The sequence below is a fragment of the Gadus morhua genome, chromosome 10 (assembly GCF_902167405.1).
Source record: "Gadus morhua chromosome 10, gadMor3.0, whole genome shotgun sequence".
Taxonomy (NCBI): domain Eukaryota; kingdom Metazoa; phylum Chordata; class Actinopteri; order Gadiformes; family Gadidae; genus Gadus; species Gadus morhua.
The window spans coordinates 2,044,510-2,059,930 of record NC_044057.1 but is presented as its reverse complement, the minus strand read 5'-3'; the positions used below and the strand labels follow the sequence as shown (position 1 = coordinate 2,059,930).

Sequence of the window (15,421 nt, the reverse complement as noted above, 5' to 3'; positions counted from 1 at the left end):
TACACCGGATGTGCATCACTTGAATTCGACCGCTATTATTTTCTGCAACGGCGACTGAAACATCTAGAAGCCTTAAAAGTTGGTTACGCATTTTGCAAATTATTCCCTTTTGCACCAGTCGCTCAAAATCTGTTAGCATAACGGCATTAGGAAAATGTCAAGGAGACGACACAGTGACGAGAGTGATGGTAAGTAGATGTTAGTACACCATTTGATTTGATGCTGGGCTAAACAGCGGTGGCTAGCTATCGTGCACACGCTAAGCATTGACTGGTAGCAGCGTAGCATGTGTGCTATATTTAGCAAATCCAAATATTGGAAGAAGCCCTGGAAATTTCAAATCGTCCCTTATAATGCGCACGTGTTGGGTCTATGCATGCTTCCTGTTATTGACTAAACTTGACTGACAGTATTTAGTCTTATCTCCAGTGACTTAGCCTAGCCGCTAGCCAGTGGCAAAGCCGTGTGGTTAACCATGGGGGTGTGACTCAAACCATGATGCAAGTGGTACCGTTTTAATAAAAAGTTAATGTCATAGGCAAGTGGAATTTATATATCCATCGGCCTTATTTTGATCACTGAAAGCAACGAATATACATTTGAAGTAGAGACAAGCGGCTAAGAAGACATTCTTTCTTAGTCTTATCTGAATGTATTTAATGTTGATATTAGGGCTGCAACAACGAATCGATAAAAATCGATTACTATAAGCGTTGGCTACGAATTTGGTCATCGATTCGTTGAGTCGCGCGATTAATACGTCACTCGTAGGCGCGGCACTGTTTACAGCCAGCCGCCGACAGTTTCATGGTTCATGCACACCAACAGCGAGCTTAGTCTGAGCGACCACAGCTTGTATTTTGGTCATATCTGAACATCAGACTGTAGGCCTATATAAAAGTGTTGTACCTTCACTGTCTTTGGGTTAAAAAAAAACTCCTTCAACTCAGTATCCGTCTAGTCCAACCAAAAACTCTTGACAGCTGCTGCTGCTGCTGCAGACGGTGTGCAGACGGGCTCGGAGTCGGCACCGCGTGCATCAACAGTCATTCAAAGCAGCGGTAGTGAAAACACAACCGGACGGTGTAGAAAGTCCCGTCAGTTAAAAATAGTAATCCAGTTTTTAAATCCATGTTAAAATCGGCAGGATATAGAGCTAGTTAGCTTAAAAAAAAGTAGCAAATAGTGTAAAATGTGATGTGTTCAGGTCGGCTCAGTAATATGATTGATGTGTTCAAATGCAACACAAGAAAATTGAGATTTTGGCGAAAACTAGTTTTCCCAGCAATATAAAATATATAGTAAAAATGGAATTATGACCTGTTTAACGTCCTATCTTGAGCTATGATCATCTTATCAGCAATTAAAGCAATAATACCAGTTATATTTCAACAAAATAATGGATAAGGTTAAGGAGTCTCGAATATGGCATCAATATCAATAAAAATTAACGATCTCCTGTCAGAGAGAAACTAAGATGATTTAATTTATTTTTTAACCGTTAGTATTTACCAGTTAAAGATCTTATCGGTTAACCATGGACCTCCCTTATGTATGTATGTATGTATGTATGTATGTATGTATGTATGTATGTATGTATGTATATATATACATATATATCATACATTGTATTGTTTTTTTGTGTTATCCCAGTAATGTTTTTTATTTCTTTTCATTTAATATTAGTTTTAATAGTTTCAGGACGATGGGCAATAACCTGGTGTTTTTACTCTTCAGTCTGCACTGTGAATTTGAAGTATTGTTCGGTTTTTGAATAAAGATGCGGCTATTACAAATGTATATTTTTTTTTATCAGATTCATCGATTAATCGATTATTAAAATAATCGTTAGTTGCAGCCCTAGTTGATATAGCTTTCCCACCTCGTTTCTATATAGTATTACTTAAAGCAGTTTTCTTATTTTATACATTTTATGTGGTCAAACGATTCTTTCACCATTTTGGACAGGGATGTCCAGATGACACTTTACATCTGACTGATACAGCAGCTTTGACTTATTAGAAGAGGATTACCCAAGCTGTCCATAGAGGTGCAATATTGCTGAGTTAGCGCCATTAAATCCAAACAATCTAACTTTATGGTTTATATTTTCAGGTATAGGGGACTCCATGGTGGGAATTGTGACTAAAATGTGTATTGTCTAGTAATGTGAATCAGTCTGTTGTTGATTGTTGCTGCTTGCTGCAGGCTCCTCGTTCTCTCACATGGGAGAGTACATTTCACGTCAAGTTATTGCTCTTTTAAAAGGATAATCCTGATAATGTCACCGTTCTAAGTTTGATTTGGTTCTGCTCTCATTATCCATCTCCTCACCCCTTCATGTAGGAGGCCAGGCCCACAAGAGGAGGAGAACATCGGAGCCCACTGAGATTGAAGACCGCCTGGAGTCGTTGATATGTCGTGTGGGAGAGAAGGTATTTCCCGATATGTGTTCCAACGCTCTATACAGTAAGATAGGTCACTGGGTCACACAGTGATCCCGTTCAAAACAGTGATTTGCAATATGTTTTGCCTGCTGTGATGCATCTTTTGCCCATTATCCTCGTTGCTGGCCTTGCTTTGACACGCATGCTAGAGGCAAAATTTCCAATACAGAACAAGACTGCTGGTGACATGTTTTACAGCACATGACTAAACTAGAAGCATGTATTTTACAGGTGTGTGCATCCCCTTTTATAGGACGATTCCATACGTATCTAGATAAATGTGCTACGATACGATACAGGGATGATGCATTTTAACATGGAACGATTCGACGTTCCTACGATCCGTTGCGTTTTGATCAGATATGATTCAATCCGATAGATGCGGTTAATATTCGTTCAATGTTTCTATTAATTAAAATAAGCCTTCTATGAAAGAGCCATTGCCTCCTTTCAAATGGATATATGGTACAGTAAGTAAGTAACATTTATTTATAAGGCCCATTTAAACTGTTTTCACTGGCCAAAGTGCCGTACATGGTGCAAAAAAGGCATATAAAAGAACACATACCACATACATAGACAGTACATGAAAACATAAAACTAACAACAGATCACAAAAGGGGAAGAAAGGCCAGGGAGAAGAGGCGTGTTTTGAGCCTAGAATTTAAGATGGTGACGGAAGGATTGAAGGCGGCAGTTCGTTCCAAAAAGATTTATTGACGGATGACAGATTATTCAAATCTCTTTAAGGCCATGCACGTTCGGATAAGTGACACGGTGCGTTCGAGTAGCAAAACTGGTATGAATCCGATCTCGCTGTCCCATGTAACCGCACTGAAGGTTGCCTTGTCTGATGTCCGGGTTCCCCCTCCCACAGAGCACCTCCTCCCTGGAGAGCAACCTGGAGGGCCTGGCAGGCGTCCTGGAAGCTGACCTCCCCAACTACAAGAACAAGATCCTGCGCATCTTGTGTGCTGTGTACGTTCCTTTTTATGAGTGCATTGAATGCATCTCATTAATATTCTTTCCGTAGTTTAACTTGTAGTTCATTCATAAAAAAATTGTTTTGTCAATTCCGTGTTCCCTTTCCTTCAAAGTCGTAGTCCTTACATTGGACTGATCCTATATATGTGTGTTTCAGTGCTCGCACCCTACCAGAGAAGCTGTCCGTGTATACTACGCTAGTGGGCCTCCTCAACGCCAGGAACTACAACTTTGGCGGCGAGTTTGTGGAAGCCATGATCAGACAACTCAAGGAAACGTTGAAAAACAATTTCTACAATGAAGCGCTTTACCTGGTCAGTTTTGTGTGACACAGGGAGCATCGATGGTCACTCCCGATAGTATCCAAGTACACGGCAACAACATGTCGACACAATGTATTTCAGCATGCAAAACATCACATAAGCCAGAAAGATACTGTATTTGATTCCCAAAGCCAACGCCCTACCTGTGGGCATTATTCTGCTGAATTGCCCTAACCCCTTTCTTACACATACTAATGTATGTGTAATTGTTTGTATTCATATTTTGTAGCTACTTGATATTATCCTTTGATTGTAGCTTTGAATCCAATTGTCTGTTAAAATGCTAACGTCTATTCTCAGGTGCGTTTTCTGTCCGACCTGGTGAACTGTCATGTGATCGCGGCTCCCTCCATGGTGGCCATGTTTGAGAACTTCATCAGCGTGACGCAGGAGGAGGACGTCCCTCAGGTAGAGCAGGGAGCATACGTACTGAGGACAGAGTGATGGGGGCTGTGTTTAAGAGGCGGCCATCCAAAGCCATTTGAGACTTTCTTACACATTCTTTCATGTTGAAAGAATGTGTCTTGGATACTCTTCCAGAGTTAAACTTTATTTTGGCAGGATAGTGTAGTGGTGAGGGGGATTGACTCAAAGCCAAAATGTTCTGGGTTCAATCCTGATGTTTGCATTTTTATCCTGCCTTCCGTTAGTGCTTTAGGCTCCTCCCCTCCTGCAATATAAAAGTCGTCCTGTTGGACCCTTTTGTGTTCTCAGGTGCGGTCGGATTGGTTCGTGCACGTTGTTCTTTCCTGTCTGCCCTGGGTGGGGAAGGAGCTCTACGAGAAGAAGGACGTCGAGATGGACCGCCTCCTCAGCCAGATCGAAGGATACCTCAAGTAAGGTCCTTCGAGTGTTTCTAAAAAGACCAACTTGAAATTAGAATGTAAAGATGACCTCACATGAAAGGCTTTGTTTCAGAGTGCGTCTGTAAGAAGTGATTTGAGGGAGGGTGTTGGAGCCTGGCCACGGCCTCATGGTTGTTTCCTCTGCAGGAGGCGGTCAAAGACCCACCTGCCCATGCTCCAGGTGTGGACGGCAGAGAAGCCCCATCCCCAGGAGGAGGTGAGGGAACACACCGCTCCTCCACCTCTCCCACGTCCATGTTGATCTGTCCCGTGTCCATGTTGATCTGTCCCACGTCCATGTTGATCTGTCCCGCGTCCATGTTGATCTGTCCCACGTCCATGTTGATCTGTCCCACGTCCATGTTGATCTGTCCCACGTCCATGTTGATCTGTCCCACGTCCATGTTGATCTGTCCCTCGTCCGCGTTGATCTGTCCCACGTCCATGTTGATCTGTTCATTCTGAAAACAACCGATCAAGTGTCGTCATCCTCTCTTTTGTTGAAATCCTACCTTCTGTGATAAAGGTTTTTACTGTCATTTTAAGTAAATGTCCTGATGTGTTGCCCTGTTTAAGAGGACAATTCAGTTGATATTCAGGTGTAGAAGAAGATACATTTCCATACTTTATTAATCCCATGGGGAATTTAATGTTTATTAACACTCGGATTATGAACTCTGCATGTTATGATCCCATCGTGCCAGGAGCAGCTGGCTGCCATGCAGTGCAGTGCCCCCTAGTGGTTTGATAATGAACCATTTGGTTCACTGTATGACTGGAGTCTGATTTGACCCTGGCTCTTCCAGTACCTGGACTGTCTGTGGGCCCAGATCCAGAAGCTGAAGAAGGATCGCTGGCAGGAACGCCACATCCTGCGGCCCTACATCGCCTTCGACAGCGTCCTGTGTGAGGCGCTACAGCACAACCTGCCCCCCTTTACCCCGCCGGGGCACATGCCCGACACCCAGTACCCCATGCCCCGGGTCATCTTCCGCATGTTTGACTACACGGATGCCCCAGAGGTAGGAGACAATAGCCCCACTTGGCTCAATGTTGCGTGTTTGCTTATAGTGTCCTCGCTGTGCACATGGGAAGGCCCTCAAATTACGGCCTTTCACATCCTCTCATATACACAAACTATGTATAATATACATCACATATCAAACCACCTCACTGTGATCACATCTCCTCAAAGAGGCCAAATACCATCACCAGCAAACTTTTCTTCTAGTTACAACAAATTATGTCTTCCCTTTGTTATTCTTTTCATCAAAGTTGTGTTTGATTCCACGAAACCACTAGCAAGTGATGGTCTACTCTTGGAACCATTTAAAAAAATTGCTTTAGCTAATGGAGGGTTTCACAGGAAATCTGTAAATTGCCTTAAATTAGGACGAGTCTTTATCTCCCTCTGGTGGCAGTATGGTGCAATGGTTTGATACAGGGGTCAACGTTAAACAATAGGTACTCGAGATATCCACTTGTTCGTGTCTCATCATGTTGATATTGTACTTTATGCATCAGCTTGGATCAGATTAATTGTTTTTATTTTTAGGCTCTTGGTCGGTCAGGTTTTGGTCAATTGTTTGGTTGCCGACCTGCACATTGGTCAAATCCCTGGTGTTACTTTCATAAAGACGTTATCCATTATATTCGATGGGCGAGGGACATTAGCAGACCAATTAGTTTGTATATGTGAATAATAGGCTATAATGTTTTAGAAATGAAATATGAATACAAGTAATACTCAATGCTCCGCACCTTGTGATATAATAATTGTATGCTATAATGGAGGATACAGACTTGTAGGACTGGAGGTGAAACTCTGTCCGGCACGTTGCTCTGTGGCTCGTCTGGTGTGAACCGCTTTACATTGAAGCTCTGCTGTAACGGAGTCTAAGAGTGGATCTGAAACCCGACTGACCTCCTTCAAACAGTTCTTATTAAGAGTCGAGTAGGCAGTTAATCATGAGATAAGGGGACAAATGTTTTAAAAAGAAAATCCAATCGATAGGTCGCAGAGTTGGTTGTGTGAGTGTAATGATCAGAAATGCCTCGATACTGCCTCTGTGGTCTGTTAGTGAACAGGGCAGTGGAGTGAGAGCACTGTGGGTTGAGAAAATGAACTGATGCTAGACAGCAATCAATTCTACACTCACCATTTAAGCATGGGTGAAGTAAACCACAAGATCACATGTACTGTTCAATAGTTACGCTAGCTTTCTGAAACAAATGTCCTCAATGAAAGTGTTTAACTTTGACTCATTCCCTGAACCCGTCTCGGTGCCCAGGGTCCAGTGATGCCCGGGAGCCACTCCGTGGAGCGCTTTGTGATCGAGGAGAACCTGCACAACATCATCAAGTCTCACTGGAGGGAGAGGAAGTCATGGTGGGTCTGCCTGGCTCGGCTGTATATATGCTCACAGAAATACCTTTTGTAGCGTGCCCAGTTCAGTGATAACACGGTATACTTTTGGGGTTTTGAAGTATGATTATATGCCAGATGTAGCTCCTCACATTTGTAATGGTTGCCAAAAATTGATTGTGGGTTTCTGGGGTATATTGACATTGGATATTATATTTAATGACAAACAGGTTCGGCTCTGTCCTAACCAAGCATAAATAAAAAATAGTGGATGTTGAATATTAACTCAAATACTTTTCTGAGTTGTGATTGGTCAATGTAACTTCATAAACGTTGCCTTCTTCCTCCCCTCAGCGCGGCTCAGTTACTCAGCTACCCTGGGAAGAACAAGATCCCTCTGAACTACCACATCGTGGAGGTACGCTGGTCTCCATCACGACCGTGACCCAAGAGATACTGCGACCTTAAGATACAGATTGAATTATCCATCGCACAAAACTTTGGGCGGAATTGCAGGAAGAATGAATAAGAATATACTAGTTGTGTCTGCTTTGCCTTTAATAAGTCACCACCACCACCCCTCCTCCCTCAGGTGATCTTTGGAGAGCTGTTCCAGCTTCCCTGTGCCCCCCACCTGGACGTCATGTACACCACGCTGCTCATTGAGCTCTGCAAGCTGCAGCCTGGATCTCTGCCTCAAGTCGTATCCTCGCTCCATTCTGACGGGGAAGGGTTCCCACGGGGAGAGGGCTAGATAACGTCGGATGGGAATTCATTCACCCCAGACGGGAAACTTGGGAATCTTATTCAGTTAATGGTGGACAACTAGGGAACAACAAAGGAAAAGTTAGCATTGCTCAAATGAAATGCAAATACAATCATTTATAAATGGCAAAGTAAAGTAATCCCAATTGATGACTTGTGGAGTATATAGCTTTTGTAGGCAAGCAGATCAGATAAGCTTCAGCGTAACCTACCGAGTTGCTAGATAAATAGCCATTCAGTATTGTTATGTCTGATGTTATTATAAATGTAAGGTCCCCTATGGGTACTTCGGGGTGTCTTCTCTCTGACCTTTGACCTTGACAGTTTCCAACCAGCTGGCCCAAGCCACTGAGATGCTGTACATGAGACTGGACACCATGAACACCACCTGCATAGATAGGTGAGGCCTGGCTTTAAACATGAGGTTAAAAGGATTTCAAATTGGCTTTTTTCTCGCATGGAGGAGGCTGTGGGACCTTTGCTCATATCAATGAATTTGTTTTTCAGACTGATCAACTGGTTTTCGCACCATTTGAGTAACTTCCAATTCCGATGGAGCTGGGACGACTGGTAATCAATACGTTTAATTGATACCAGAGTTATAATATTTAGAACTCTACAGGCGTTGATAATCATGTAGTGTATACAAGGGCTGTAGAGATAAATGTGCCCGCTCTTGAATCTGCTCACCCATTCCCCTCTTTAGGGCAGACTGTTTGACGCTGGATGCGGAGAAACCCAAACCAAAGTTCGTCAAGGAAGTTCTTGAGAAGAGCATGAGGTAAGGAAGCATTTGGACACCATTGAACCACAACGGATTTGGAACTTTTTATTGCCTCTTCATTTAAATTGTTCAGGTATAACTGATCTTACTATTTAGTCATGTAGCAGACCCTTTTTACCAAATGCTACTTAAAGTGTAATTCAGGCGAAAATGGAGCCCAGGGTCTTTCGGCATGAAAACAGCTAAAATAAGAATTCAGGACCCTTGTTCTCGTTGATCAACCAGTGTAGGGCTTGCCCGGAGCAACGCTTACAGCCAAAGTGGCTTACATTGCATTGGGGTCTGTGCCTTTCCAGTAGCTCCATGTTTACAGGAATTCCACACAAGTCGATTAGCGAATGCATCGGAGTTCAGTTCAAGGAGGAAAGTTGTGGAATTTATAATTCCATGGAAAATCATGTTAACTCCAATAATTGTTCTTACACAACTTGTTTATTACAAGCTCTCGACAGCATAACAATCCAGCTATACAACGGCTAGAAACAACGTATCACTATGCGATCCAACGTTAATGGCTTCCGTAAATCATATTATTTACGGAAGCCATTAACGTTGGAGGGCGCATAACAGAGGCGGCAACAAATGTAGCTTGAAATATATTTTGCCTGTAACTTGCATAATGCAGCTCCATTCATTTCCGTGTCAACACTCGCTAGATATTTTCACAAACAGCCAAGTATCAAGAGGGGAGATTGTTAAGTTAAATTGGTTGGCGCCTCTATTATATTATTATTATACGGTAGCCATTTTGGTCGAGCAGTGATGTGTTGTTTCCAGCCGTTTTGGCGAAGCTGGATTGTAATGCTGTCGAGAGCTTAGATTAAATGGATTAAATAAATTGTCGAAGAACAATTATTGGAGTTTAACAAGCATATCCCTGGAATAATAAATTCCAACACTTTCCCCCTCAAACTAAACTCTGGTGTATTCGGTAATCAACTTCCTGTGAACATGGACCGACCGGTAAGGCACAGACTTGTAAAACAGTACTTTTAAATAGACTCCCAGTACACTAACTAAGTCGTTGATGCTGTGTTTTATGTGAAGGGACCCTAGGCTTTTTTTATCGGTTTTCATGCCAAAAGAGACCCTGGGTTCAATTGTCGCTGTAATTACACCAAAGCTAATTCAGATGGAGGTCATTAAGGAGCAGCTATGGGGACAGACATGTACATCTTGCTACAGTAGGACAGCAGGTATTCAGGGGATCGTGTGCATTGAACCCGTAAGCTTTCAGCTGAGAGACAAAACCCCGTAGCCTTCCAGCAGCTGCCAGTGAATAATAAAGCGTAAGGCGGTGTTCCGTGAGGTCCTCATATTGCTTTGTGTCGTGCAGGCTGTCCTACCACCAGAGGATAGTGGACATCGTCCCCGCGGGTTTCACCCCCCTAATCCCGGCTGAGCCATCCTTCTACTACAAATACGGAGAGGAGTCTGCCGGTAAGCTGAGCGCACCCCTTGAATAGCAAACTAGCGCTTAAAGCCCAACTAAATATTGAAATGAATTCAGGAAAAAGTGTGAGCTTGGTGTGTGTATTGAGATATCAAATCCAACGCCCAGACTCTTGTCTATGTCTCTCAATCTGTCTGTCTTTCTGGCGTAGCTTCGTTACCGGGATACCAAACCTCCGTCACCGTGGGCAACGCCATCAAGAACCGAGCGTCCAACGAGGAGATCCTGGCTATCCTGAAGGACATGCCCAAACCCAACCAGGAGGAGGACGACGGTGAGCCAGTTATATCAGTTCTCTGTAAAGCCTTTCACTGATGGGGAACTCATGTTGACCTAGGCTACGTGTCACTTCCTCTCTTTTTAAACCCAGGTTTTTACTGCCCAGTCTATCAATGCAGAAAAACACCCATGCAAATGTGCATTTATTCTAAGAGAATATCATGTGTTTTTGAGGTTTCTGGTCCTATCTTTTTCCGGTCCCCCATCCACAAAGCGAAACAACGATTGCTGAAACCGCATATAATGGTCAATGGTCCGTTTGTCCTTCTGTTTACTGATTTCTGTGTTTTCTTCTCCCTCTCTCTGCCGTGGTGGTTGGTCTAGACGAGGGTGAGAGCTTCAACCCTCTGAAAACTGAGGTGTTTTTGCAGACACTGCTCCACTTGGCCGCCAAGTCCTTCAGCCACTCCTTCAGTGCCCTCGCCAAGTAGGTCGACCGTCGAGTGACCAAACTACTCAGAGACTAAAGTAGGATGCTAACAGCCTTCTTCAGAAAAAGTTTCAGTGCCACTCTCTAGACAAGCATTGAATTGATGTTTAATGAGAACATGAACACGGGAGGATTTACCGGGATCCGACAAAGGGATTCTGTACAATTATTACATTTATGTTAGTTACACTGGTCATAGAGAGTTGGTGAATCCATTATATTTAAGTATGTTACTATGTATATATTGTAACTACCTTATTTTTTTCAGTGTCAAAACTACTCTTAGGTTGGGCCTATTCTATGTTGGATATTGGTTCCACCAGGCTGCGGTCTAACGTGTGTTGTGGGTCTACCCTCCAGGTTCCATGAGATTCTGAAGGTGCTGACTGATAGCGATGAGGGGAAGTTACACATCCTCAGGGTGGTGTATGAGGTGTGGCGGAACCATCCCCAGGTACTGACCCGATGCGTGTCGTGTTTTACCTGCCGTGTTGTCTTCAAGAACTGCCTGTTCTTCTTCAGTCTTCCCTCCCGCTCCACATGTATGTGTTTTTCACTTCCTGCTCTGTTCCAGATGATCTCGGTGCTGGTAGACAAGATGATCCGCACCCAGATCGTGGACTGTGCTGCAGTCGCCAACTGGCTCTTCTCCCAAGACATGGCCCACGAATTCACCAGGTAGGCCACGCCATCCAACACTTTAACATGGAAAATATCTACAAGGTGTTATAGCAATAAAATATAATACAATGCATTACATTTTATGGAGCATGCAGCGCTCCACTATTTTTCTTCTTAGGTTTTATTCTATCTTTCTTCTTTTTTTATTATCCTCTACAAACTTTGGGACCTATCTCCTTCCACAATTATTCACCTACACCCACACTTTTAAAATGTTCAGTGCCATAAGAAAGCTCAGACTCAAAGGAGTCCAAACTAGAAGCCTCATCATTTTGTGGGTTTATTTCAATGAACTAGGTGTGATGGAATAAGGTGTTGGCTTTTCCTTCTTCAGCTTCCATACCGTAGTCGGGAAGCACAGGGGATATAATTTATTCTCCAGGGTAGGAGAGTCCCTGTGGTTCCGGAGCAAAACCCCATCAGTTCACTCGTAACAAGAACATGGACCAAACTCTACGTGCTAACACGCAGAATTGGGTCTTCTTAAGATGATATTTCTAAAACGTTATTTGCTTCAATGGTCTACCCTACGTTGTTGCTCTACCTTCAGGTTCTACATCTGGGAGATCCTGCACTCGACCATCCGCAAGATGAACAAACACGTCCAGAAGATCCAGAAGGAGCTCGAGGAGGTCAAAGCACGGTTGGACAAGCAGCAGAACAAGAAGGTTTGGAAGGCAGCCATGTGGGTGGTTTATGTTGGTGGTTATCCTGGTTGAGTTACAGTGACATTCATGGTCGCATTGGTCTTCTGGATTTAAAAGTGGCCGTAGCTTCTGAAAGAATGTACAGTACACATCAGGAGGAAGCACGGCCTGCTTTGTCTTTCTTGCTGTTTTTTGGTTAATTTATGAAAGATTAGTTAAGGAGGTTTGCATATGTATGTGTATATATGTAAAGTATCTCACAAAACTGAGTACACTCCTCACATTTTTGTAATAATGTTATTAAATCTATTCACTGAAGAATGACACTTCAATTCAATGTTAAGTAGTCAGTGTACAGCTTGTATAACAGTGTAAATGTACTGTCCCCTCAAAATATGGTGGATGTTGGAGACCTTCCGTTTGAGGACGCTCAATAGGGTTTAGGTCTGGAGTCAGGCTCAGCCAGTCATCACCTTTACCCTCAGCTTCTTCAGCAAGGCAGGGATCGTCTTGGAGGTGTGTTTGGGGTCGTTATCTGCCTCTGATCGTGCTGAGCGTCACAACCGGAGGTTGTCTCTGGCGTGGAAGAGGGTTCCAGTGTGACGGGTGTACTCACGTTTGTGAGACACTGTATATACAACGCGTGTCTATGCACTTGGAGTAACCGACAGAAGCGTTGATGTCGCTCCACGCGTCGTCCGTCCCTCGCCGAGCTCTAATGGTGCGTGTGTCTTACCAGCGGGACAGCGGGGATGAAGAGGACATGGAGAAGAACAGCGAGGACGAGGAGGGGCAGCTGGAGGAGCAGATCGAGAGGCTTCAGGAGAAGGTGGAGTCGGCCCAGAGCGAACAGAAGAACCTCTTCCTCGTCATATTCCAGGTAGCTAGCCCCACCCAAACACCCACGATCACCCTTACCCCCCTGACGTCCAACAGCTCTACCCCCCCCAACCAAGTCTGACCCCCCGTGTTTAAAAGTATTTTAAAAGTGTGCTGATTTCAGTTGTTTGTTCAGAAAGTACATTGATTCATATGGTCTCAAAGTGCGCTGATTTAAGCGCGTTGTGCTCACTGTGTGCATGTCGTTGTGTAGCGCTTCATCATGATGCTGACGGAGCACCTGGTCCGATGTGAGACGGGCAGCGTGGACATCAACACGCCCTGGTACAAGACGTGCACCGAGAGACTGCAGCAGATCTTCCTCATGGTAACACCAACACCCCACCACTATGTAGCTCGACAAAATGGAACTACACAGATGTATTTAGACTGGGGATGTGAATATCTACCTTTTTTTTTCATGGTCAAATAATCGGAGGGTAGTACGAACGAATAATCAAATATTCAACATTCACAAAGGCATCCATGGATCATTGGCCATAAATCACTTTATCTTATACGCACCATGAACCATGTCGATTAAAAACTACTGCACATTTAGTTGGGTTTACTTGTATCAGGTCAATGGCGCTTTGAGGGGGATTGAGTTTCCGTCTCTGATTGGACCCGTCTATGTATAGTTGTTTACCTTGGAGCTGCGTTACAGTCTGCTGTTCAAGAAGTTGTGTGTAATGACAGATGTTAGTACAAGTATATCTATGTAGGTTGATGCTTGTTCGCTATGGCTACTTACCAGGGCTGGGCGATATTGACCAATAATCATATCTCGATATTTTCAAGCAGAATGTCGATATAAGATATATGTTAATTAGGGCTGGGCAAAGATTAAAAGTTTAATCGTGATTAATCGCATAGTATTGGTGAGTTAACTCGTGATTAATCACACTTTTAAAATTATATTTTAAATCCACTCCAATTGAGGTTAAATGAGATTATCAAATGGAATGACAGATAATCATTCATACCAAATGTACTTAATAAGCAAAAACTAGACCAAGTGATCTCGAGGGAGTATTATTGACTCACCCAGTGTGGGTTGAATATGAAACTTACGGAACACCACAGATTTGGGAATTGTAATTAGGCTGTCACTTACTGCAAGTGTAATTGAATGTAAAGTAAGTGGAACTATGTGAATGTTGACATTCAATGGGCAAAAAGTCAATTTGTATTAATCGCGTTAAAATAAGATTGCGTTAACACGTAATTAACGCGTCAACTTGCCCTAGCCTAATATTTATGCTTGTTTATATTGGTTTTTTTTGTGCATGATTAGGAATAAAGAAAACGAGAAAATGGATTTCCTTCTGAAAATGAGGCGTTGTAGTGCAAAGTGAAGCTGAATGTTTTAATAAAGCCACAGTAAACGGCGTAAAGACATGTGGGATCGAATGGCTTGAATCAAGTGAAACTATTGACCAGAAAAATAGTTAAACAAATAGCTGGTGTGTGTGTGTGTGTGTGTGTGTGTGTGTGTGTGTGTGTGTGTGTGTGTGTGTGTGTGTGTGTGTGTGTGTGTGTGTGTGTGTGTGTGTGTGTGTGTGTGTGTGTGTGTGTGTGTGTGTGTGTGTGTGTGTGTTCTTTCACATGTAGTTAATCGAGATAATCTCACAAAATCAGGAGGCTTATACCGTGGAGTCACAGCTTTCATATGACAATATATTTTCTGTTGATGGCATGATTTAAAAAGAGAAATGTTCAGCATTGTTGTTAGCATTAAGCTTCTACCAGAAGTACCGGATATGTTGGTAGCCCTATAAATGGGGGTCCCTACACAAACAAACGGCCGATATATAACTATCATACTTCCAATCGATTTAATAATTTTAGTGCCAGTGAAACAAGAAATGTATTGCCAGTGGATAAAAGACTTTCACCGTGGATTCAGTTGGTTAATGGCTGAATAAGCTGTTACGGGTCGAGTACTGATCTGTGGTCTCTCCCGTCATCAGCACCACGTGACCATCCAGCCCTACGTGGGGACCCTGGAGAACCTGTTGTTCACAGCCGAGCTGGACCCACACATCCTGGCCGTGTACCAGCAGTTCTGTGCCCTGCAGCTCTGAGACGCACCACACACACCAGCTCTTGCATCAAGATTCTCATCATAACATTTGATTTTTATTTTTATACTTTGTTTGCTATGGAGTAGCTGACTGCATAGTAGCCTGTTGTTTAGGACAGTTTCTTTGAAAGAGCACAAACAGGAAATGTGAAAAAGCGATTTTTCTGTAGTGTTTTAGTTTTTGGTCCCTTTGTTTCTTTTTACCATATACTCTTAGTCCTGTGAGTGTTTTAACCCATCGCTCATCACTGTGAGCCTGACTGACAAAAGAGATGGCTTTAGATTGACTCAACCCTCTACTTTTTATATGTATTTTATGTAAACTGGGAAAATATTAAAGCTCTTTGGAGTCTTCACATGACTTTTTATGTGTTTGACTGCTATCGTGCACATTGCAGAACACACTTTCTCTACTATACAGATTAATCCTGCTCCTCTGATAGGGAGATATTT

At 43.2% G+C, this 15,421-nt stretch overlaps 1 protein-coding gene across 1 annotated transcript; it reads left to right on the top strand.

Annotated features, from left to right (window-relative positions):
* Positions 1-2: 2 nt before the first annotated feature.
* Positions 3-15,329, top strand: ncbp1 (nuclear cap binding protein subunit 1). Its single transcript, XM_030369103.1, has 23 exons — positions 3-188; positions 2,347-2,435; positions 3,325-3,425; positions 3,589-3,745; positions 4,055-4,162; positions 4,469-4,590; positions 4,747-4,816; positions 5,406-5,621; positions 6,891-6,988; positions 7,319-7,382; positions 7,557-7,667; positions 8,065-8,129; positions 8,237-8,299; positions 8,436-8,510; positions 9,850-9,953; positions 10,118-10,240; positions 10,570-10,672; positions 11,036-11,129; positions 11,250-11,353; positions 11,907-12,024; positions 12,743-12,883; positions 13,097-13,210; positions 14,856-15,329. The coding sequence occupies exons 1-23, from the start codon at positions 155-157 to the stop codon at positions 14,967-14,969; spliced, it is 2,388 nt and encodes a 795-aa protein (XP_030224963.1). The 5' UTR covers positions 3-154; the 3' UTR covers positions 14,970-15,329.
* Positions 15,330-15,421: the final 92 nt, after the last annotated feature.